The 24,960-nt window shown below is 44.4% G+C and overlaps 1 protein-coding gene across 3 annotated transcripts in view; it reads right to left on the minus strand.

Annotated features, from left to right (window-relative positions):
• Positions 1 to 1,156: 1,156 nt before the first annotated feature.
• Positions 1,157 to 24,960, minus strand: part of LOC124047746 (SH3 and cysteine-rich domain-containing protein 2-like) — a 45,223-nt gene continuing 21,419 nt past the window's right edge. For 2 of the 3 annotated variants that reach the window (XM_046368051.1, XM_046368052.1), the window contains exons 2-12: positions 15,934 to 16,297; positions 15,383 to 15,477; positions 12,370 to 12,454; positions 11,753 to 11,865; positions 11,483 to 11,546; positions 9,763 to 9,816; positions 9,023 to 9,075; positions 8,054 to 8,142; positions 7,475 to 7,526; positions 3,366 to 3,503; positions 1,157 to 3,276 (exon numbers count right to left, since the gene is read on the minus strand). In XM_046368051.1, the coding sequence (XP_046224007.1) occupies positions 3,178 to 3,276; positions 3,366 to 3,503; positions 7,475 to 7,526; positions 8,054 to 8,142; positions 9,023 to 9,075; positions 9,763 to 9,816; positions 11,483 to 11,546; positions 11,753 to 11,865; positions 12,370 to 12,454; positions 15,383 to 15,477; positions 15,934 to 16,297 (1,206 nt within the window). In that variant the 3' untranslated portion in view covers positions 1,157 to 3,177. The remainder of the gene's footprint in view (positions 3,277 to 3,365; positions 3,504 to 7,474; positions 7,527 to 8,053; positions 8,143 to 9,022; positions 9,076 to 9,762; positions 9,817 to 11,482; positions 11,547 to 11,752; positions 11,866 to 12,369; positions 12,455 to 15,382; positions 15,478 to 15,933; positions 16,298 to 24,960) is intronic. The other variant, XM_046368053.1, reaches the window with a different exon arrangement.

The following is a 24,960-nucleotide window of genomic DNA, read 5'->3' on the forward strand; positions in this document are numbered from 1 at the left end:
AAGAACAGAGGAAAACAAAGGGTTTAAATACAATCAGGGGAAACGAGGCACAGGTGCAAATAATAATGGGGATCAAGGGAAAACAAAAGGTCAAAAGGCACAATGGGGGCATCTAGTGACCAAAAACCGGAACAACCCTGGCCAAATCCTGACAAATGACAGTCAATCATTACTTTAAGACATGAAGGTCAGTCAATCCAGAACAGTTTCTTTAAGGGCAGTCGCAAAAAACATCAAGCGCTATGATGAAACTGGCTCTCATGAGGACCTCCTGCTGCAGAGGATACGTTTATTAGATTTACCAGCATCAGAAATTGCAGCCCAAATAAATGCATCACAGAGTTCAAGTAACAGACATCTCAACATCATCACTTCAGGGAAGACTGTGTGACTCAGGCCTTCATGGTCGAATTGCTGCAAAGAAACCACTACTAAAAGACACTAATAACAAGAAGAGAATTAGACAGCAATGGACATTAGACTGGTGGAAAACTGTCCTTTGGTCTGATGAGTCCAAATTTTAGATTTTTGGTTCCAACCACAGTGTCTTTGTGAGACGCAGAGTAGGTGAACGGATGATCTTCACATGTGTGGTTCCCACCGTGAAGTATGGAGGAGGAGGTGTGATGGTGTGGGGTGCTTTTCTGGTGACACTGTTAGTGATTTTTTTAGAATTTAAGTCACACTTAACCAGCATGGCTACCACAGTATTCTGCAGCGATATGCCTTCCCATTTAGTTTGTGCTTAATGAGACTATCACTTGTTGTTCAACAGGACAATGACCAAAAACATACTTCCAGGCTGTAAAAATGTTGTTTACATTAAAAACAAATCCTTATTTACAATGACTGCCTACACCATCATTGTAAAAGTTATTTGTCTAAGGGCTATTTGACCGACCTCAACCCAATTGAGATGGATTGGACCGCAGAGAGAAGGAAAAGCAGCCAACAAGTGCTCAGCATATGTGGGAACTCCTTCAAGAATGTTGGAAAAGCATTCCTCATGAAGCTGGTTGAGAGAATGCCAAGAGTGTGCAAAGCTGTCAAGGCAAAGGGTAGCTAATTTGAAGAATCAAAAGCCTAAAATATATTTTGATTTGTTTAACACTTTTTTGGTTACTACATGATTCCATTTAGTTTAGATGTTTTCACTGTTATTCTACAATGTATAAAATAGTAAAAATAAAGAAAAACCTTTGAATGAGTAGGTGTGTCCAAACTTTTGACTGGTACTAAGTGGTTATTGCCAAGAAAGCTTCTGACTGCTACGGAGTGAATCCTAGAGTGAATAAATCAGCAAAGGAAGTAATGACATCCACAGGACGTTGTATCCAGTGTTTCATTTACATTTACATTTAAGTCATTTAGCAGACGCTCTTATCCAGAGCTTCATAGACATTTCACTCTCAATTCAGCAGGATACACAAAACAATCCTAGGCATTTGAGAGTGTTAGAATGATATGTTTCAACACAAGATACAGAAGAAAAAAAACACAACATGGCATTACCAAAAGGGCTGAGGACATTGCGCACGTGAAAATAATTCTGTCGGGTGGTTGCATCCCAACACATTCCATGAGAATAATGTATTACTAACTTACTATAAAATGCTATGAAAATGGCTGACATCCAGAGGCCTGCGGAGGAGCCCATATAGAGGGATGAATATGACTTTTAAGTTAAGCTTTGTGTCTGAGTGTCTTATCATGCTACACTGTCTCAGTGCTGTGACCGCTGTGACCTCTGCTGCAGTCACAGAGCTCTAAGCCTTCAGTGATCACAGAGAGGGAGAGAGAGCTAGACAGAGAGCATGTGTGACAGACAGAGAGGTGGGGGAAATAAATGGGGGAAGAGGGATAGAGGTCCCAAATAATCACGCATCGTTGGGAAGGACATCACAGCAGGATTAACATGTGTGTGTGTCTCCCCTCGCTCTCCTGGCTAAACCCTTCTTAATAGTAAAGATCATTGACGATAATGGATTTGATATTATTTAGCGCTTTTCCTGATGCTCGGAGCACTTTAAACCTCATCCAACACCTATAGGTATGTGTAGCACCCACCTGGATGATGCCACGGAAGCCATTTTGCACAAAAAAACTGTTAGCCATTTTGCTAAACAAATTGTCAAATGGGATTGAGCAATGTAAAGAAAGAAGGGGGTTAGCAAAGATGAAATGCAAGGACCTGAACCTCCCAATAGTCAGGGAGTGAGTGAAGCATGCATCAATACATTTGACTCAACAGTACACTTTCAATTACATTGTCCAAGCTACAATCCTCAAATCAAGCATAGGGCCCTTGAGGCTCCCTTCTAACCCCACCACCTACCCACTTTGGTTTGCCCCAATGTGCTAAATATTCTGTGCCACAGGGAATGCGGCTATACCATATCTGGCTGGGAGGACAACGTCAAAGGAAAAGAGCTTTGTCGCAACAAGCTGCTACAATAAAATGCTACAGAACTTGGACTCACAAAAACGTCCAAATTTCACTTTCACATGAAATCCAAAAGGTCACACGACCACACGGCGAATAATTGCCAGTCTTCTCCACCTTGGCTCAAGCAGAAGCTGTGCTTGTGTAGATTGTGAGGTATCCATACATCTTTCAGACAACCACTGCCTGCTACAGTCACGCCGCCCCAGCTCCAGGGCCATTGTTAGCATCAGTGTCTTTGTGCAGTGTGTGTGTGCGTGTGTGTGTGTGTGTGTGTGTGTGTGTGTGTGTGTGTGTGTGTGTGTGTGTGTGTGTGTGTGTGTGTGTGTGTGTGTGTGTGTGTGTGTGTGTGTGTGTGTGTGTGTGTGTGTGTGTGTGTGTGTGTGTGTGTGTGTGTGTGTGTGTGTGTGTGTGTGTGTGTGTGTGCGTGAACAGGTAAAAGAGTGTGAGGGTACACCACAGGTAAAGCAGCTAGCTCAACAGAAGCCCTCCCCCCTCCTTTCTCTCAAAATTATTCCACCACTCCAAGCAAAGCAGTGTAACCAATTCGATCCTGGCCAGTGTCCACCATATTCTCCCTCCCTTTCTATGTTTTCTGGTGTTGGTGGGAGGGTCGATTTCCACATCCAGGGGGTTGGCAGTCAGTGAGGTGTTAGGGAAGCGCTCCTGATAGAGGGTGGTCTTCAGGGCAGAACGAGGGTCGGGACACAGAGAATTCCCTTCTTTGACGGAAGTCATATCTCCAGAAGGTACTTGGAAGGGACTAGACCTCTCTTCTTCCCACTGCTCAGCTTTAGGAAACCGTCCAACTCTTCGTTCTTCCCTACACAGATCTAGTTTGAGAAAAGAAAGGTGTGTGTTTAGTACAGGTGCGTGTGTGTGTGTGTGCGTGCGCGTGTTGTGTGCTTGTGCGTCAGCGTACCTGAGACTCTTTCACAGTCATCTGCCCTCTGTCACGGTCACCATGGAAACCACCCGTGACCTTCCACACACGCTCACCTGGGCGCACTCTCTGTACAAAGTTGGCGGGGAAGAAACCCAGCTTGTCTTTGCTTTTCCCCTGTGAACACACGGCAGAGCATAGTTAAGATAATTAATTACGCTATGCTAGTATATTCTCAGGGATGTAGTGATAAAAAGGTGTGTAAACGCCGAATGCCAATAGACAAATGGCGTATTCATGTAGATACAGCACTTTTCTATTGTTTGAACAAATGGTGTGTCTGCATGCACGCTTGTGTGCCAACGTGTTTGCCTTTCCATCTGGGCTCACCTTACCTCCATTAGGCCAAACCAAAAGGCAAAGCACATAAAACTTTCATTACATCCTGCTCCACTTACTGACTTACTAACTCTGCTAAACCAAAGTTGCCCAAAGATACTGATTCAAGGTCAGTTTTGATTTTCCCCATCTAATTGTTACAGGTATAATTGGGGGAAGTTAGGATGATCCTAGATCTGTGCTTATCGGCAACTTGTACCAAGATAAAGCCACTAATCTCTCTATTGTCTAAGAACACTTCATGGAGATGTACTGTATATTAGTGATGCACCGGTTGACTTCGCATGTTTAGGGTCAGGAAATATTGTGTGGATGAAGGGAGTGTGGGTGGTGGGCGGGTTGAATATAGATTAAACAATGCATTAAAAATCCATAAATGTATAATTCCCGTGCAATTCATATCTATGGGCTACATTGAGGTTTTTCTTACATTATTTTTATCTGGCGTTAGTGCGTAGCCTTAGGGCCTAACTGTACAACCTGGACTCAGGGGTACGTTTTGTGTGTATTAATTTGTGGATGTCTATCATTTATTTCGTATGATATTAAGTTACAAATTGCAATTCGTACAATAAGTTATGAATTCCAATTTGTTGTGGCTAATGTTAGCTAGGTGGCTAACACTAATGTTAGCTAGGTGGCTAATATTAGCTAGTCAAGGGGTTAGGGTTAGGGGTTAAGGTTAGGGTTAAGGTTAGGTTTAGGCTAAGGGTAAGGGTTAGCTAATATGTTAAGTAGTTGCAAAGTAGCTAAAAAGTAGTATGTATTTGCAAAGTTGCTAATTAGCTATAATGCTAAAGTTGTCCAAGATAGACGTTTGTGTTATGTAACTGACCAACTGCCCTACTTTCATTTTAGCCTTAAGTAACCTTCTGTCTTACCAAATGTAACATATCATACTAATTTGAGTGTCCCGGATATACATTTACTATGTTATGACGATCCACAGAGGTAAAAAGGACAATGCCGGAGTTTAATTCAATAAGAGAAAAGCTGCAAAATAGAAAGTTACAAATAAATAGAAGGGAGGGCCAGAACAGTAGTCAAGTGTTTGGGAAAGATTTTGTAAAGTGGTAAAAGAGGATGTTAGCAGTGTCGGCTATGTTATGTGTGATGATTGTGAGGCGCTATATAAATTTGACAGTCACAAGACGGGGACTTCAAAATGGCACATCAAGGGAACTGTACAGTTTAGATGGGTTAAATGGAATAGCTAACTGAAATCTGGACACTGACTGTTGGTCTATAACCTCTCACATAGCCTAATATAATTTGAACTCCTGCAGAATAAAGCATTTCCTGCAGTACAATTATACACCAAATGTACATTTTTACTCAGGAACAGGAGTGGAGAAATATGGATTTCTTTCTTTCAGCATCTTGAGAGAATGAATGCATGGTTAAGGAGTGTCTGTAAAGGTGGAGGTGCTATCTTGGTCACCATCATAAAAAATGATCGTATTCCAACCACATAGAATATATGCATCCAAGCCGAACTGAGATCTTATGAAATCTTTTTTTTTTTAAACATTGACATTTCTTACAACCGGTCAAACTGATGTCATTTGAAAATGTTGCACGAAAAATCTTCCCTGTTTTTTGTTGTTATCATTTTCTCCCCGGTACATTAAATGTCTTTGCTGCGCGAACGAAGCAGAGATGAAAGAGGAAAGTGAAAACAAACTTTACCCAATGTCAACTAGATTGAAACATTCATTCTATCGATTTATGAACAAGCGTTTATTTAGTCTTCTACAAAAGGTGCTATCTAGAACCAGCGCATTTTCTATATTTGTGGGTTAGGGTCGGGTGCAAGCCTCAGATTGTCACGTTATTACATACTCTATAATCAGGTGCTTGCAGATAGGTTATTAGCAAGTCTGGGCAGGTGCAGGTGAAGAAATAGCTGACCCGTGCATCACTACTGTATAAAGTACAGTAGATCCTGTTTGAATACTTGAATGCTTTCATGTCTTTTCTGATATTGACTTGACTAGAAGGGTGAAAGCTATGTAATGGAGCCCTTAGATATACAGTTGAAGTCGGAAGTTTACATACACTTAGGTTGTAGTAATTAAAACTCGTTAATCTTGTTAACAAACTATAGTTTTGGCAAGTCGGTTAAGACATCTACTTTGTGCCTGACACAAGTAATTCTTCCAACAATTGTTTTCACTTATAATTCACTGTATCAAAATTCCAGTGGGTCAGAAGGTGATTGTGCCTTTAAACAGCTTGGAAAATTCCAGAAAATTATGTCATAGCTTTAGAAACTTCTGATAGGCTAATTGACATCATTTGAGTCAATTGGAGGTGTACCTGTGGATGTATTTCAAGGCCTACCTTCAAACTCAGTGCCTCTTTGCTTGACATCATGGGAAAATCTAAAGAAATCAGCCAAGACCTCAGAAAATAAATTGTAGACCTCCACATGTCTGGTTCATCCTTGGGAGCAATTTCCAAATGCCTGAAGATACCACGTTCATCTGTACAAACAATAGTGCGCAAGTTTAAACATCATGGGACCACGTAGCCGTCATACCACTCAGGAAGGAGACACTTTCTGTCTCCTAGAGATGAACGTACTTTGGTGCGAAAAGTGCAAATCAATCCCAGAACAACAGCAAAGGACCTCGTGAAGATGCTGGAGGAAACAGGTACAAAAGTATCTATATCCACAGTAAAACGAGTCCTATATCGACATAACCTGCCAGGCCGCTCACCAAGGAAGAAGCCACTGCTCCAAAACCGCCATAAAAATGCCAGACTACGGTTTGCAACTGCACATGGGGACAAAGATCATACTTTTTGGAGTAATGTTTTCTGGTCTGATAAAAACAAAATAGAACTGTTTGGCCATAATGACAATCGTTATGTTTGGAGGAAAAAGGGGGAGGCTTGGAAGCTGAAGAACACCATCCCAACCGTGAGGCATGGGGGGGGGGCAGCATCATGTTGTGGGGGGTTTTGCTGCAGGAGGGACTGGTGCACTCCACTAAATAGATAGCATCATGAGAAAAAAAATGATGTGGATATATTGAAGCAACATCTCAAGACATCAGTCAGGATGTTAAAGCTTGGTCACAAATGGGTCTTCCAAATGGACAATGACCCCAAGCATACTTCCAAAGTTGTAGCAAAATGGCTTAAGAACAACAAAGTCAAGGTATTGGAGTGGCCATCACAAAGCCCTGACCTCAATCCTATAGATAATTTGTGGGCAGAACTGAAAAAGAGTGTGCGAGCAAGGAGGCCTACAAACCTGACTCAGTTACACCAGCTCTATCAGGAGGAATGGGCCAAAATTCACCCAACTTATTGTGGGAAGCTTGTGAAAGGATATCCGAAACGTTTGACCCAAGTTAAACAATTTAAAGGCAATGCTACCAAATACTAATTGAGTGTATGTAAACTTCTGAACCACTGGGAATGTGAAAAAATAAATAAAAGATTAAATAAATAATTCTCTCTACTAGTATCCTCTCTACGATACATTTCACATTCTTAAAATAAAGTGGTGATCCTAACTGACCAAAGACAGGGAATTTTTACTAAGGAAGGAAGGAAGGAAGGAAGGAAGGAAGGAAGGAAGGAAGGAAGGAAGGAAGGAAGGAAGGAAGGAAGGAAGGAAGGAAGGAAGGAAGGAAGGAAGGAAGGAAGGAAGGAAGGAAGGAAGGAAGGAAGGAAGGAAGGAAGGAAGGATATAAAAAGTATTCTAACAAAACAAAAAAAACGTATTTTTCACCCACCTTCCACCAGTCCTCATTAGAGTCATCAGTTACTTGCACTCGATCGCCAGGTCTGAGAGGGAAACAACAGGTCCTGATTAAACACACAAATGCACACACACACACATTCCCGGCTGCCTGTCCTTCTCAGTCTGTGGCTCCAACAGCGTTGCCAGTTACGTCTCAGACCCCCAGTGAGAAGGCAGATGGTCTGAGAGACGTGTTGGCACTGCACACCTGTCCCTCCTCTTTCTCTCACCTGCCCACTGCGACAATACCCCCTCCCCATACACACATACATTTCTCCCTCCATCCATTCTTCATCACTGCCCCTTTCTTTACCTCTAACTTTTAACCTTTCATGTGGTAATGCGAAGTCTGACTTTCGGTCTGAAGATGACCGAACACGCGCGCGCACACACACACACACACACGCGCACGCGCACACACACACGCACGCACGCACGCACGCACGCACGCACGCACGCACGCACGCACGCACACACACACACACACACACACACACACACACACACACACACACACACACACACACACACACACACACACACACACACAGGTACTATGTATTTAACTCACTGTAATTCCAGATCATTCTTCTCCTGAGGGATGAACTTGTACAGAGCCACATAGGTGTGTACAGAGTGGACGTCGATGCGCTTTGGAGTCTGGACACACACGCACACACCAAATGAGTCTAATACACACCGTTTGTATTTCATTTGATCACTTTAGTACTGTTTTCACAAGTATGTGTGTGGTGAATTTTCAAAACTCCTACTACAAATTTCCAAACTAGTGGACATCTTTCACCATTGATCCAAAACGTTTACTGTGAAATATAATGAGTACATTGGTGCACCAAAACACAAAATAATGATATCTTCTCAATTTAGTTATTTTAACAACCAGTTAATCCAATAGCAAAAAATGTAACATGCATGTTTAAAAATTGCCCATTGAACGTAGTATGCTTCAGTACTGTAAATTACAGTACATTACACTGTTTTCACGTTTGGCAATACACTTGCACTACACATTCAAATTTACTGAACATAACATTTCTGTCATTTCTGCCATGTGTGACCATTGAAGACATCTTCCACAATGTGATCAAATGAAAGAAATTAAAGAGACAATGTTTAGCAGGCACTAGTTTGAGTCCAGCCTGTTTTGAGCATTTGGCCATAGGTTCTCATCGAAATTGCAGTAAATATCCTCATTGTTCATGCGCCTGGGGAAATCCAAGCCTGACATACTTCAGGTCTGGTTTGATGTCATTGCATGCCTCATCCATGGCCTGAAGGGGGGGGGGTACACTCATTGGGATGGCAATCAATCATAAATAGCATATATTACACTATTACGGTACTGTATTGGCCTATGCAATTTTAGTAAAACAGGGGTGAACAAAAAGTCACATGGAGGTTGATGGCAGAGTTTGAAAGAGGGATAGATAGAGGGAGGGTTTAAATGTAGAGGTGAAGTGGGATTCAAGGTTGAAAGGAAAGAGGAAACACTTGAGAAAGAGATATGCTGACTACGCACCTTCAGACTGACCCTGTCCTCTGAATCAGCCTCACTTTCAGGAGGATTGAGAGCTAGAGGGAGAGAGAGCAAGAGAGAGGGGGGGGTAGAGAGAGAACGAGAGAGAGGGGGATATATATATATATATGAAGAGAGAGGGGAGAGAGAGAGAGAGGGGAGAGAGAGAGAGAAAGAGAGAAAGAAGATAGATCGAGAGCAGGGAAAAGAGAGAGAGGAGAGAGAGAGATAAAGAGAGTGGGAGCAGAAAGAGAGAGGGAGGGACAGTGAAAGAGAGAGAGGGAGCATACAGATTGAAAGAGAGCAGAGATACAGAAAGAGAGAGAACGAGGGAGGGGGTCTTGTCACTTTGCAGTATAGCACAAAGACAAGGTCAGTTAGTTAAAGCATACACAGTACTTCATATCATCGGATTTATTGAAGATGGAAATACACTGGTGAATTCACTACACACACGCATGCATACACAAACACGCACACACACACAGGCATATTCTCACACACACACGCATGAACAGACAGACAGACAGACAGACAGACAGACAGACAGACAGACAGACAGACAGACAGACAGACAGACAGACAGACAGACAGACAGACAGACAGACAGACAGACAGACAGACAGACAGACAGACAGACAGACAGACAGACAGACAGACAGACAGACAGACAGACAGACAGACAGACAGACAGACAGACAGACAGACAGACAGACAGACAGACAGACAGACAGACAGATCACCTAGTTTTGTCAATGGAAGGCCTTCTCTGTGTAATGGATGGGTATAATGATAGTCTATAATGAAAGAGATTATTTCAGGAGAGGAGGACAATAGTTGACAGTCCAGGCTTGACTTTTTGCAAGTTCAACCAACTAGTCACGTTGATGCAACATTACATATATAACATTACATGAATTACATTTAAATGACATTGATAAAGGAGTTTGAAATAATGAGGAAATAGGTTGACTCAACCATTTAAAGCCCAGAGGGTTGGGGGTTTGGAGTGAGGGTGCTTTAGAGTGAAAGGATAGGGAGGGGCAATGTTTCCTCTAAGCAACGCGAGTGCACAGGCGCTGCTTCCCAGGGACTGCCGCGCACGGAATAAATAGCAAGTCACGCAGAGAAGCACGAAGTGCTAGAATTTCCCCCATTAGCAATGTTTGCCTTTACTATGGGAATTGTAATAGAATCAACGCAATATTAACTACTTTCAATTTTAACATACCAAAACAAAACAAATGATGCATGCATTAGTATGCAAAACTAACTATGCAAAATATTTTGCTGTAGGCAGAACACATCGGAATAGGATTCTATTGCCCGTACTCTAAACAGACTGGTGCGCCATAACCAATCAGAGCTGCAGTAGGCCTATATGCAAATGAACCCTTGCCATATATGGATTTGTGCAATTCCCTCTGAACTGGACTGTTTTACACCATGGGTGGTTGTGATTATCATGCGCTTCTTGAGCAGCATTTAGCCACGTGTGCACATTTGTTCATATTCTTTGCTAGTTTGTGCGTTATTAGCCCAGTAATAGCTAACTTGTAGTTAGCAATGTGGGAGTGATTGCTTCCTACAAGAGTACAAAACGTGTATTTCTAGACATCTTTGAAAAGCGAGTCATACTAAGTAGCCAATAGGCAGAGGGAAGCATCATTTGTCTGATTCTCTGTAATAATGGTATAGGAATAATAATACATTTTATTTGGTAAAGTGGTTTCTTGCATCAAACAACAAAACAAGTGTTCAGTCACCTCCTCGTCGGTAGGACAAGTGGATACACAGGTTCATGTCAAGCCCTGCGTGTTTCATGGCCTGCAGCCTGCATCAAACACCACACATTGGCTGTTACTGTAGGCTGAATGATAGAAACCCTATTTCCATGTTAAAATGTTTTGTGATTCATTTTCTCCATTGTTTTTCATGGTAGGCCACGCTGGTAGGCCTACATTATGATCAAATAGCCACAGTCATCTATTTAGCCACTGTTAAAACTGTAAATGAAAGCAGGTACAGCCTCAGTGTTCACAGAAAACGGGCGCCGGAAGTTGCACGGATATTTCACAAGGTTCAAGTTTGCACTCAGCAGACCTGAAATTTGCTCAGTGTTGAAAAATATTAGAGGAAACATTGGGGAGGGGTTAGGAATAATAGCAAAGATGGTGGATAACTAAAGATAGTTCACTCTGGCCGTTTACCATTGAATTTAAAAAAAAATTCTAATCTACTTAACGGGGTGGCTCTCCCATAGATACCAATGATGGGTCTGGTCTGCTTCGTTCATTGAATGTATATGAACCAACAAAAAAAAACAGAGAGTCGGATGTCTCACTTCCTCTTCCATCTCTGATAATAGGTTAGAAGTGAGAGGTTTAGAGGTGAGAGGTTGGGGTGAGATGTCAGGTAATAGGTTAGGGGTGAGTAAATTGTGGGGAATTTGATCCAACTCACTCTCAGGGACAAACTCCTCCTCAACGATTGGTTGCGTTTCCAGTCCCTCCCCTACTCTCTCCACCTAAAGAAGATAAGAACAAGGTGCCAAGTCAGAGAGGGAAGAAGACAGCGTGCAAAAGGAAAGAAGCTGGGAAAATACTGATCAGTTTGAACTGTTATTGTTAGCATTTGTATATTAAAACACATGGCTTTTTTATTAAGTATAGTGAGAAAAATGTCAAATAGACAATTTGTATCTATGAACTCAAGTGCATGTAAGCAGTGTACCTTATGAATAGGGGACTCAGTGATGCTTCCGAAGCTAGAGCGACTCATCTGTGCCAGCGACGTTCCATAACGCAGAGCCTCATACACAGGGTCAACTCCCCCTTTATCAGACTCTAGAAACACACACACATGCACACACACACACGCACACACACACACACACACACACAGAGAGAGAACAAAACAATGTGTCAGACTAAAGACCAGATCTTGGAATGAACTAAAGGTCTACATGTAGCATCAACGCTGATCCCTCAAGCAACATGCACACACACACACACACACACACACACACACACACACACACACACACACACACACACACACACACACACACACACACACACACACACACACACACACACACACACACACACACACACACACACACACACACACACACACACACACACGCACACACACACACATACACACTCACTCACACACACACACACACATACACACTCACTCACACACACACACGCGCACACACACACATACACACTCACTCACACACACACACGCGCACACACACACACATACACACTCACACACACACACACATACACACTCACTCACACACACACGCGCACACACACACATACACACTCACTCACCTTGCGATGGTGGAGCTTCCTTGACCACCCCTAACATATCGTTAGTCAAGAGAGGGGAGCTGAAGTTCCGTTTAAAGGCCCCCGTCTAGCAGTCGAGAAGGAGAGTGGGATGAGAAGAGACAGAGAGGCGATGAATAACTGTCCCTATTTATTCATTTTGTTTCACCTTTATTTAACGAGGCAATTCAGTTAAGAACTATTTCTTTCTCTATCAGCTCAATGTTATTTAAGCAGCGAAAGGCGGACAAACACAAGTCTCAGAAACTTTCCCACCGTAAACGGATAGTCTTGTGGTTTACAAAGGAAGCTGAAAATGTCGTGCGCGCGCGTGCGTGTGTGAATGTTCGTGCGTGCATACGTGTGTGCAGAGCGGATGCTGACTGTGTATGATATTCCCTCTGCAGCCTGTGGCCCGGGGGTCACTGTAAATTGAACAAGGAGACAGGTGGAACTCGATTCTTAGCCTTCTGCATTTCCAGTGAATTGTACCTGCACTCTCTTATCATGTCTATCTGTACAGCATCGTTCACATCTCACACCCAATTGTCAGCTAGACAAGCACAACAAAGCCTCGGCATTGTCGTTTGACAGAAAACCAACATTCGCCACAGTAATTCCCAAGATGTTGGGATTAAAATAGTCCACGGACGTGTAAGGCAATGAATCACGGACTCTGATTTAGAAATAGGAACAGAATAGAACTCAAAGGTCGATCTGAGTCATTGAACGCTTTGTGTTTGACAGAGGGAGCAGTGTTGTGTCGTTGTTTTTCCCTGTACCATCCCGCCCCAGGTGCAGCATAGCTCTACTTTCATCTTTGCGGGGCATCATGGCGTAAAATATATCCATATGTCAACAGCTGTCATCAGTGGCTGGATGAGAGCTTATACAGAAAGGGGAAGATAAGGTGTCAGGACCACGGTAATGTGATAAGTCACCCGAAAGACTTGTGTTAGCTTCCGAGGTAATGCCTTGGCTTCAGTTCAGTGGGCTAACACAGTCTTGTGATGAGAACCGATAACCGAAAGCATAACATAGGACCGGGCAGTGTCATCGACAAAATATTGTCAACCATACTCATAAAAGGTGAACCATGAACCGTCACGAGTAACCTCACCCAAGATGGGGAGACTCGCGTTGGCTCCAAGAGCTAATGCCTTGGTTTAGTTTGGCTCGCCGACGCTGTCTTGGGGCGATAACTGTTCGATCATTCTCGCTTCTTCCAAATATAACTTTTTGGAAACATAAATCCTAAGTTATTATATGAGCAGAGTATCCTCTCTGCATTTGATTAGATTAGTCTCATTATAACGGATATGTTATAACGGATGCGCCACCGTGAGATTTTGATAAATGAGACGAGAAGTTCCTATTGGCTGTCAAGATGGCCCCAAGGTGCTCAGCAGGGCATGTGGGGAATTGGAGGGGTGACTTTCTACTTTCTCTGGAGTGATCTAAAGTCAATTTAACGCTTATTGCTTCTCTTATTGCTTATCTTGGGGCCCTCCTCGTCCCCGGCCAAATTACAGCTTCACCCCTGATAGGGTAAAACGATGATGAGAAAGAGAGGGAGAGAGAGAAAGAAAGAGAGTGAGAAAACAAGCGAACGAGCGAGAGAGAGAATGAGAAAGAACTAGAGAGAATAGATAACTAAACTAGTTGTGTTTACAAAACTCTTGCTCGTTAATCTTGGCCGACAACCTTTATTTTTGTATTATTTGGGGGTGAAGCTGAGAGGGGTGGTATTACGAACCAAACTTACCTAATCATCCCTTCTCCCCACCCCAATCGTGCCTTATTGGTCTGGGCTGGGGATTGGGCTAGATTACTAATGCACCAATGATGATATTCCCACTGGCTAGATTCAATGTGGCTCCCAGATGTCCAACTGATTCAGATTTTTGGACACTTTTGGACAAACACACAATTGCCCCTCTTTTGACCTCAAACGAGACTGGTGCCCAATCCTGTATTGACACCATCACTCCGAACTCCTAGCCCCCACCTCCTATCTCCTAGGCATTGTGTCGATCAGAGAGGATAGGTGTAAGCAATATGGTGGAAATTTTCATCTAGCCTATCTGAAGGCTAGGTGAATTACCAGTCTCACCATATATTCCCAATTCTCACATTGCTTTTCATAATGCTTGGTCCTTGGATTTTTTTTAAATACATTGTAATTGACTCTACAACAGAAGAACGCCGACAATGTCACTAAATTAAATGAATTAAAAGTTTTAAAATGAATTCAAATTCAAATCCCACTCCACAGGGGCCATATTTAATTTGCATACAAAGTGACATCAAAATTCATTACATACTGATCAGGGGTGGTTGGGGGGGCAACACGAGTCTAAACTTATGTACAAGCTACTGTAGCATGTTGCCGCCGTCTCTCCTCCATTATGACTATGCAGCAGACACAACAAGTTTTGCTGCATGTCGCGTCCCGCGGGAACTGCGAGCACCTCAAACACACCGCATTTCACACTGAATTAGTACCAGCGCCTGGTGCAGGGAGATGTTGATTTTTCTGACTGACTTGAGAAAATCGGATCCATGCGAGAAGAGGGTGAATGGGGGGGGGGCTGGGGGATGGATGGGGGGGGGGGGGACAGAACAGCGCTATCTGCCTCAGCCCTCGCCTCGGCTTTTGTTCCATATATAGAAATTCATTGCGGATCATTTTATTATGGCTCTCACTCATCCTCTTCTTCTCTCTTTTCTTCAGCTGTTTCTCTTTGTCAGGTTGTCAATTATCTCTCTATTTCTGTCCCCTCTTTAGATATTTTTTAGCTCCTCTAGTGGAAAAACGTTCATCCTCTATCTAACATGATTGGGACTTTGAGACTACAAGCAAGCCCCCCCCCAAGAAAATAATAATATTTAGACCGTAATAGTTGAGGATCGGAAAGCAGTAGATATCCAACTCTAGAACAGTCCACTACTTAGGTTGTAATGGTTGAGTACAAGACAGCTGTGGGGAAATCTGAATCTAGGGCAGTTGACTCACCTTTCCTGTGCAGGGCTGTTGGGACAGCTCAGAGGAGCACCAGAGGTGGGCGCCCAGCTTACAGGCTTTACAGCGCAGACCCTGCTTGGAGCTCCCTGCACAGATGGGAAGCCAGGTTACTACAGTACTGTACTTTCCTTTACTATACTATACTTTACATACCACTCACAACAGTAGCCTCAGCTCACACACTACAATCCATTCATCAATCAATCAACTAGGACTAGGTTATAAAATGTCAAAGTGAGACCCTTTTGATGAGAGATGTTATAGGCAACGTGTGTATGGACAGTGTGATTATTAGCCACATCTACTTCGAACTCATCCTCAATCAAAATCCTAACTTGCCATTTGGCCACAAGAGCTCAAATTTTCGTGGAAACATTGCACTGATCACATGGGATTGCTAGATTGTGTTGGATGTGCATACGGTCTCTCAGTAGTCAGTAGTCGGCCCAAAGAGAATAGCTTTTATGTGACATGATCCACCAGAAGATGATTTGCATTTCATGTCACTGCATTAAGGGAGTACTGGACCTGAATCGACCTACCCTGGATCACGTGTTTGCATTGCTGGCAGCAGGTGGGCCGACGGAAGACGTGCTCCTGGAAACAGTGGGTCTTCACTAGCCGGCCCTGGAGCTGGGCTTTGGAGGTCAGGGAGAGGGAAGGACTGAGGGAGGGCGAGCGGGACGAAAGCGAGGGGTTGGGGCTGAGCGAAGGGGAGAGGGAGGGTGAGCGCTCGCAGGTCAGGGGCGTCTCCCCGAAGGGTGGTGGCGAGGAGGTCAGCGGAGGCTCGTGGATGATCCCAGACGGCAGGCGGACTTCTCCGTTGCTGGGGCGCTGGAAGAAGTTGTCCACGCTCTTGCTGCGCATCACTGACTTGAAGGACAAGGAGCGCTTTAGTCGCTGCAGCTGTGGAAAGAGAGGAGTGGAGACATTAGGTCAGCATGGATAGACAAGGGCTGGGGAATGATAAAATCACCGACAGTGATCGTTCAGAATAGCAGGGTGCACTCAGGGCTGAATCGTAACTTGAGATCCATGTATGCACTTAGCAACTCCAGAATTCAAACACAATAAGACAAAGCACTATAACTTTGCTGTCTCCATGTAATGATAACGAAGGTGGTTCGGTGAACCCCTCTCGGGTAATGAGTAACCTTGCCACAGACCTGAAGAATTGTGTTAACTTCCCAAGCTAATGCATATGAGTTTATAGCGCAGCAGGCTAACGTAGTCTTGTGGCACGAGACCTGGGTTTGACCGCAGCCACTCACATATACACAAGATCCCTGGTCATGACCTGTGTTCAACCCACTGGATCAAAGACATTCATTCCATCCATCCATTCATTTATTTATTCCTTCATTCAGTGACGATGAAAACAAAACGACCACAGAATTTGCTAACGGACTCTTTAAAAAAAACATCATTTTAGCAGCAGCTAGCAACAGCTCTTCTGACTTGAATATGGTGACAGGAGTGAGATAGAGGGAAGCGAGACAGAGACCCTGCAGTACCCTCTGACTGCCCTTGTCCTACAACACCACACTTGCCTTGTTTGGATCAGAATTATAGCAGATCCAGGGAACTCAAGTCAATACCCCTTAAAATTCAGATTTGATTAGTATATTGACCGGTCTGCTCCTCCGTACTGTGATGTATTGATGCACAACAAGGAACAAACACTGGGTTGATATCTCACTCCTCCGGCCGCCTCACTTTCAGTGGACTTGCCCAGGCATCTTGGCCGCAATATTACGATTCTGCTAATGACATAAGATTATGGGGTGTGGAAGGCAATGAGGTCCTATGGTATAATAATAAGCCACAGATTCCTACATCAATAGAATGGCCTACGGAATGAGAGCACACGTGAAGGCACACACACACACACACACACTCACACACGTTTGTTTTACTACCATTGTGCGAACCAAACTATTGACTCCCATTCAAACTCCTATATTCCCTAACCCCTAATCCTAAATTTAACCCTGAGCCCTTAATTTAACCCTAACCTTAATCCTAACTTTAACCACAAACCCCTGACCCTAACTTCTAACCCATGGTACTCCCACCCCGTTCCTGGAGAGCTTCCCTCCTGTAGGTTTTCCCTCCAAACTCAATTGTATTTCAATTTATAAAGCTAATTATTAGAAGCGGGTGTGCTTGATTAGAGCAAAAACCTACAGGACGGTATAGAGCTCCAGGAGCAGGGTTGGAGAACCCTGTCCTAACCATAACCCTGACCTTAAACCTAACCCCCAACTCTAATTCTAACCATAAACCTAATTGTAACCCTAACCCTAAACCTAACCCTTAAGCCTAAAATAACCTTTTCCTTGTGGGTGCCGACGAAATATCTCCAATTTTCCTGGTTTTTATATTTTTTATATACACTGCTCAAAAAAATTAAGGGAACACTTAAACAACACAATATAATTCCAAGTCAATCACACTTCTGTGAAATCAAACTGTCCACTTAGGAAGCAACACTGATTGACAATACATTTCACATGCTGTTGTGCAAATGGAATAGATAACAGGTGGAAATTATAGGCAATTAGCAAGACACCCCCAATAAAGGAGTGGTTCTGCAGGTGGTGACCACAGACCACTTCTCAGTTCCTATGCTTCCTGGCTGATGATTTGGTCACTTTTGAATGCTGGCGGTGCTTTCACTCTAGTGGTAGCATGAGATGGAGTCTACAACCCACACAAGTGGCTCAGGTCGTGCAGCTCATCCAGGATGGCGTTGTAGGGAGGTCATACAGGCACGTGAAGGCCACACACACTACTGAGCCTCATTTTGACTTGTTTTAAGGACATTACATCAAAGTTGGATCAGCCTGTAGTATGGTTTTCCACTTTAATTTTGAGTGTGACTCCAAATCCAGACCTCCATGGGTTGATAGGTTTGATTTCCATTGATAATTTTTGTGTGATTTTTTTTGTTGTCAGCACATTCAAGTATGTAAAGAAAGTATTTAATATGAATATTTCATTCATTCAGATCTAGGATGTGTTATTTTAGTGTTCCCTTTATTTTTTTGAGCAGTGTATATAGTAAAACCAAAAACACATTGAGGTGAAACTGTCGGGCATATCGCTATTCGCTGCCTATCTGACTGGTATGGCCGTTTTTTATGATTTATTTTCCCGTGGCGCAGTATAGTTGTGTGTTATGTCTACGCCTTACAGCTCGTGTCTGGTGTATAGCTGTTTGTTAAATGCTCTTCGGTTTATTTTGTATGCAGGTTACAGCTTGTTTTGTTTCTGTTTGCACCTGCACTGCAGTAGCCTAAAGATAAATAAAAAAATATATGACACAACTGTGTGTGTGTATATATCATTATCAAGGCCTTGTATAAGTTGGTGTGTGCGCATGCGTGCATGCATGTATTCGTGTCTCCCTATGTGTGCATCACTGAGTGTTTGTAGCCTTCACATCGTTTCCCTCTGCACCTGCGGAAGCTTCTTGGAGCCTGCGCTCTCTCGGAGAAACGGTCATCAATAACGTTGAGTGGGTTCCTCTTTTCCTCCCTTAAGCCATGGCTCCACTGGCACCAATTATCTTGAGTGATGAAAAGAGCGCTCTCTCTGTTGACCCATTAGCGAGCACCTCTTGCACGTGCTTTTCTACCCCGAGCTGCATCCAGGCTCATTTTTAATGGGCTTTTATAGGGTTGACTGGTGGTTCATTCAAAATAGTCTAGTTGATTTTCTTTCTCGTTCCACCACACTGTTTACACATTTGACCTCGTTTTTGTATTTAATGTATTTCATAATAGAAACACTTGAGTAAATGTGGGATTAAAAAGTATATTGGAAGCAGGTGCTTCCACACAGGTGAGGTTCCTGAGTTAATTAAGAAAATATTTAAGGCCATTAGTTTGGCTACGATGGCTATGTCCACATAGGATGACAATGCCCGCATCCACAGGGCACGATTAGTCACCAAAATGGTTTGATGAGCTTGAAAACAATGTATTTCAAAGCTGGAGAGTAAACCCTGTAAGTTTCATCAAATTCTGTAGTGCATCAAATTCATTTCCTGACTTGCGACATAGAATTCTGTTCTGTCATCTACTTTACACAAAGAACGAGCAATTTCAGCCTATTTACAGTGCATTCGCAAAGTATTCAGACCCCTTGACTTTATCCACATTTTGTTACGTTACAGCCTTATTCTAAAATGTATTAAATAACATTTTGCTCAATCTAAACACAATACCTGATAATGCCAATGCAAAAATCGTTTTTTAGATTTTTTTGCAAATCTATAAAAATAAAAATAAATTCCTTATTTACATAAGTATACCTACTCTTTGCTATGAGACTCGAAACGGAGATCAGGTGCATCCTGTTTCCATTGATCATTTGGGGCGGCAGGGTAGCCTAGTGGTTAGTGTTGGACTAGTTAAACCCCCGAGCTGACAAGGTACATATCTGTCGTTCTGCCCCTGAACAGGCAGTTAACCCACTGTTCCTAGGCCGTCATTGAAAATAAGAATTTGTTCTTAACTGACTTGCCTAGATAAAAAAAATATAAAAAAATCTGGAGTTGTTTCTACAACTTGATTGGAGTCCACATGTGGTAAATTCAATTGATTGGACATGATTTGGAAAGGCACATACCTGTCTATATAAGCTCCCACAGTTGACAGTGCACGACAGTGCATCTCAGAACAAAAACCAAGCCATGTGGTCGAAAGGAATTGTTCTTGCAGCTCCGAGACAAGATTGTGTCGAGGCACAGATCTGGGGAAGGGTGCAAAAACATTTCTGCAGCATTGAAGGTCCGCAAGAACACAGTGGCCTCTATCATTCTAAAATGTAAGAAGTTTGGAACCACCAAGACTCTTCCTAAAGCTAGCCACCAGGCCAAACTGAGCAATCGGGGCAGAAGGACCTTGGTCATGGAGGTAACCAAGAACCTGATGGTCACGCTGTCAGAATTCTCCAGAATTCCTCTGTGGAGATGGGAGAACCTTCCAGTAGGACCACCATCTCTGCAGCACTCCACCAATCCAGCCTTTATGGTAGAGTGGCCAGATGGAAGCCATTCCTCAGCCCGCTTGTGGAGTGCTCGGAGACCATGAGAACCACCAAGAACAGGGCTCCGGGCAGCCGAGCGGAAATGGAGGAAAACTCGCCTCCCTGCGGACCTGGCATCCTTTCACTCCCTCCTCTCTACATTTTCCTCCTCTGTCTCTGCTGCTAAAGCCACTTTCTACCACTCTAAATTCCAAGCATCTGCCTCTAACCCTAGGAAGCTCTTTGCCACCTTCTCCTCCCTCCTGAATCCTCCTCCCCCCCCTCCTCCCTCTGCAGATGACTTCGTCAACCATTTTGAAAAGAAGGTCGACGACATCCGATCCTCGTTTGCTAAGTCAAACGACACTGCTGGTTCTGCTCACACTGCCCTACCCTGTGCTCTGACCTCTTTCTCCCCTCTCTCCAGATGAAATCTCGCGTCTTGTGACGGCCGGCCGCCCAACAACCTGCCCGCTTGACCCTATCCCCTCCTCTCTTCTCCAGACCATTTCCGGAGACCTTCTCCCTTACCTCACCTCGCTCATCAACTCATCCCTGACCGCTGGCTACGTCCCTTCCGTCTTCAAGAGAGCGAGAGTTGCACCCCTTCTGAAAAAACCTACACTCGATCCCTCCGATGTCAACAATTACAGACCAGTATCCCTTCTTTCTTTTCTCTCCAAAACTCTTGAACGTGCCGTCCTTGGCCAGCTCTCCCGCTATCTCTCTCAGAATGACCTTCTTGATCCAAATCAGTCAGGTTTCTAAACTAGTCATTCAACTGAGACTGCTCTTCTCTGTATCACGGAGGCGCTCCTCACTGCTAAAGCTAACTCTTTCTCCTCTGCTCTCATCCTTCTAGACCTATCGGCTGCCTTCGATACTGTGAACCATCAGATCCTCCTCTCCACCCTCTCCGAGTTGGGCATCTCCGGCGCGGCCCACGCTTGGATTGCGTCCTACCTGACAGGTCGCTCCTACCAGGTGGCGTGGCGAGAATCTGTCTCCTCACCACGCGCTCTCACCACTGGTGTCCCCCAGGGCTCTGTTCTAGGCCCTCTCCTATTCTCGCTATACACCAAGTCACTTGGCTCTGTCATAACCTCACATGGTCTCTCCTATCATTGCTATGCAGACGACACACAATTAATCTTCTCCTTTCCCCCTTCTGATGAATCGCATCTCTGCATGTCTGGCAGACATATCAGTGTGGATGACGGATCACCACCTCAAGCTGAACCTCGGCAAGATGGAGCTGCTCTTCCTCCCGGGGAAGGACTGCCTGTTCCATGATCTCGCCATCACGGTTGACAACTCCATTGTGTCCTCCTCCCAGAGCGCTAAGAACCTTGGCGTGATCCTGGACAACACCCTGTCGTTCTCAACTAATATCAAGGCGGTGGCCCGTTCCTGTAGGTTCATGCTCTACAACATCCGCAGAGTACGACCCTGCCTCACACAGGAAGCGGCGCAGGTCCTAATCCAGGCACTTGTCATCTCCCGTCTGGATTACTGCAACTCGCTGTTGGCTGGGCTCCCTGCCTGTGCCATTAAACCCCTACAACTCATCCAGAACGCCGCAGCCCGTCTGGTGTTCAACCTTCCCAAGTTCTCTCACGTCACCCCGCTCCTCCGCTCTCTCCACTGGCTTCCAGTTGAAGCTCGCATCCGCTACAAGACCATGGTGCTTGCCTACGGAGCTGTGAGGGGAACGGCACCTCAGTACCTCCAGGCTCTGATCAGGCCCTACACCCAAACAAGGGCACTGCGTTCATCCACCTCTGGCCTGCTCGCCTCCCTACCACTGAGGAAGTACAGTTCCCGCTCAGCCCAGTCAAAACTGTTCGCTGCTCTGGCCCCCCAATGGTGGAACAAACTCCCTCACGACGCCAGGACAGCGGAGTCAATCACCACCTTCCGGAGACACCTGAAACCCCACCTCTTTAAGGAATACCTAGGATAGGATAAAGTAATCCTTCTCACCCCCCCTTAAAAGATTTAGATGCACTATTGTAAAGTGGCTATTCCACTGGATGTCATAAGGTGAATGCACCAATTTGTAAGTCGCTCTGGATAAGAGCGTCTGCTAAATGACTTAAATGTAATGTAAATGTAATGAGAAACAAGATTCTCTAGACTGATGAAACCAAGATTGAACTCTCGTCTGAATGTCAAGCGTCTGGGGGAAACCTGGCACCATCCCCACGGTGAAGCATGTTGGGGATGTTTTTCAGCGGCAGGGACTGGAAGACTAGTCAGGATTGAGGGAAAGATGAGCAAAGTACAGAACGATCCTTGATGAAAACCTGCTCCAGAGCCCTCAGGACCTCAGACTGAGTTGAAGGTTCACCTTCCAACAGGACAACAACCCTAAGCACACAGCCAAGACAACACAGGAGTGGCTTCGAGACAAGTCTCTGAATGTCCTTGAGTGGCCCAGCCAGAGCCCGGACTTGAACCAGATCTATGGAGAGACGTGAAAATAGCTCTGCAGCGACGCTCTCCACCTGACAGAGCATCAGAGGATCTGCAGAGAAGAGAGAAACACCCCAAATACAGGTGTGCCAAGCTTGTAGTGTCATACCCAAGAAGACTCGAGGCTGTAATCACTGCCAAAGGTGCTTTTACAAAGTACTGAGTAAAGGGTCTGAATACTTATGTAAATGTTATATTTCAGTTCCAATTTTATTTTCCTTCTAAAAACCTGTTTTTGCTTTGTCATTATGGGGTATTGTGTGTAGATTGATGAGTGGGAAAAAACTATTTAATCCAATTTAGAAGAAGGCTGTAACATAACAAAATGTGGAAAATGTGAAGGGGTCTGAATACTTTCCGACGTTTAATGGCATGAGTCTTGTCCTGGAGGCAGAACTGGGGCAGTTTCCCCTTAGGCCAGCTGCAAAGTTAAAATGGTCTATTATGGAAAAATGTATGGAAACAAAGATTAATTTAAGTTTAGAGTTAGGCATTAGGGTTATCAGTGTCCTTAGGGTTAGGTTTAGGTTTAAAATCTGGTTTTATTACTTTGTGGCTGACCATTTGTGCGCTAATATGACTAGAATGGTGTTAACAGTAGCTATTACGGTGAAAAAGTGAAAAAAATACCATGATATTGTTTGAGGAGAGTGCACAACAACAAAACCCTTTTATCACGGTAACTGGTTGGATACATTCACATCGGAAGGTAAATAATGTACTTACATTCAGTAATCTTGCTCTGATTCGTCACACCTTCTCCTGCTCCTCCCCTCCGGCGTACGACGTCTCCAGAATACTAACCACCGGTCCTGATTCACACCTGGACTTCATTACTTTCATCATTTTCTCCCATCTATATGTCACTCTCTTATGTTTTCTCACCAGTTGGTATTATTCTTGTGTACCGGCGTATAGCCACATGGAATTGTCTCGTTTCTGGTTTTGTTGTTTTATTAAAACGTTGCACCTTCACCTGCTTCACGACTCACAGCTCTGTTATTACCGAATACCAACTCAAGCTATGGAAGCAGCAGGAAAGTCGGAAATCTCAGATGGTCGATGAACAAGGGTGTCTTCTACGTCAATACCATGTCCAGCTGGCACAACTGGGGACTTCCATGAAAGAGGTTCTCCGCAGTCTGCAGCGTCTCAAACACCCCCGAGAGACGTTGCAGCCAAGCATTTGAGGATACTCTAGAGCCAGTCTACCCAGCGAGCCAGCGCAACGGCCCATTCAGCAACACGCTCAGGTCAGCTATGCCCGTCTACCCCTCCCTGAGAAATACGATGGTACACGATCCAATTGCCGTGGCTTCCTCCTTAAATTTTCTCTATTTTTCACACCAGTTGGGACCCCCTCTACCGAGAGGTCTAAGGTTGCCACGGTTCTTTCTCTGCTGACCTGGTGGGCATTGAAATGGGCTTTGGCCATCTTGGAGATAGGAGAGGAGGAGCTAGATTACTATGCGGGGTTCATGGCTCTGTTTAAATGCATTTTCGATCATCCCGCGGAGGGCAGAGAGGGAGGTGAGCGTCTGCTTCAGCTACAGCAGGGGAATCAGATGGCTGCTGAGCATGCGCTCACCTTCCAGACAATGGCAGCTTCCAGTGGATGAAATGAGCCGGCACTTCGCACACTATTTAGAAGAGGTATGCGCGAGAAGGTCCAGACGGAACTGGCCAGTCGGGGCAATAACCTCACCCTGGACGCACTCATTGCGATGGCCATCTGCGTGGATAACCTTCTCCTGGAGCGTAGGCATTCTCATCGCTTCTCTCCCTCCTTTGGCGAGTACTCGGGATCAGAGAATGAACCCTTGGAGATAGGGGTCACACGCATTTCCGCGGCAGAGCGACGGATAAAGCTGGGGCTATGTCTGCACTGTAGGCAAGGAGGACACACGCTCCAGCGGTGTCCTGTATTTCAGAATCCGGGATCCACTAGAGCAGAGGGATGGTCACATGATGTTCCATCCCCTGGACCAGGAGTGAGTATTACAGATTCAGCTCTTCCTGCTAGACTATTTTTAGTGTCACTCTGGCTGACTGTTCCTCTT

The sequence above is a fragment of the Oncorhynchus gorbuscha genome, linkage group LG11 (assembly GCF_021184085.1).
Source record: "Oncorhynchus gorbuscha isolate QuinsamMale2020 ecotype Even-year linkage group LG11, OgorEven_v1.0, whole genome shotgun sequence".
NCBI lineage: Eukaryota > Metazoa > Chordata > Actinopteri > Salmoniformes > Salmonidae > Oncorhynchus > Oncorhynchus gorbuscha.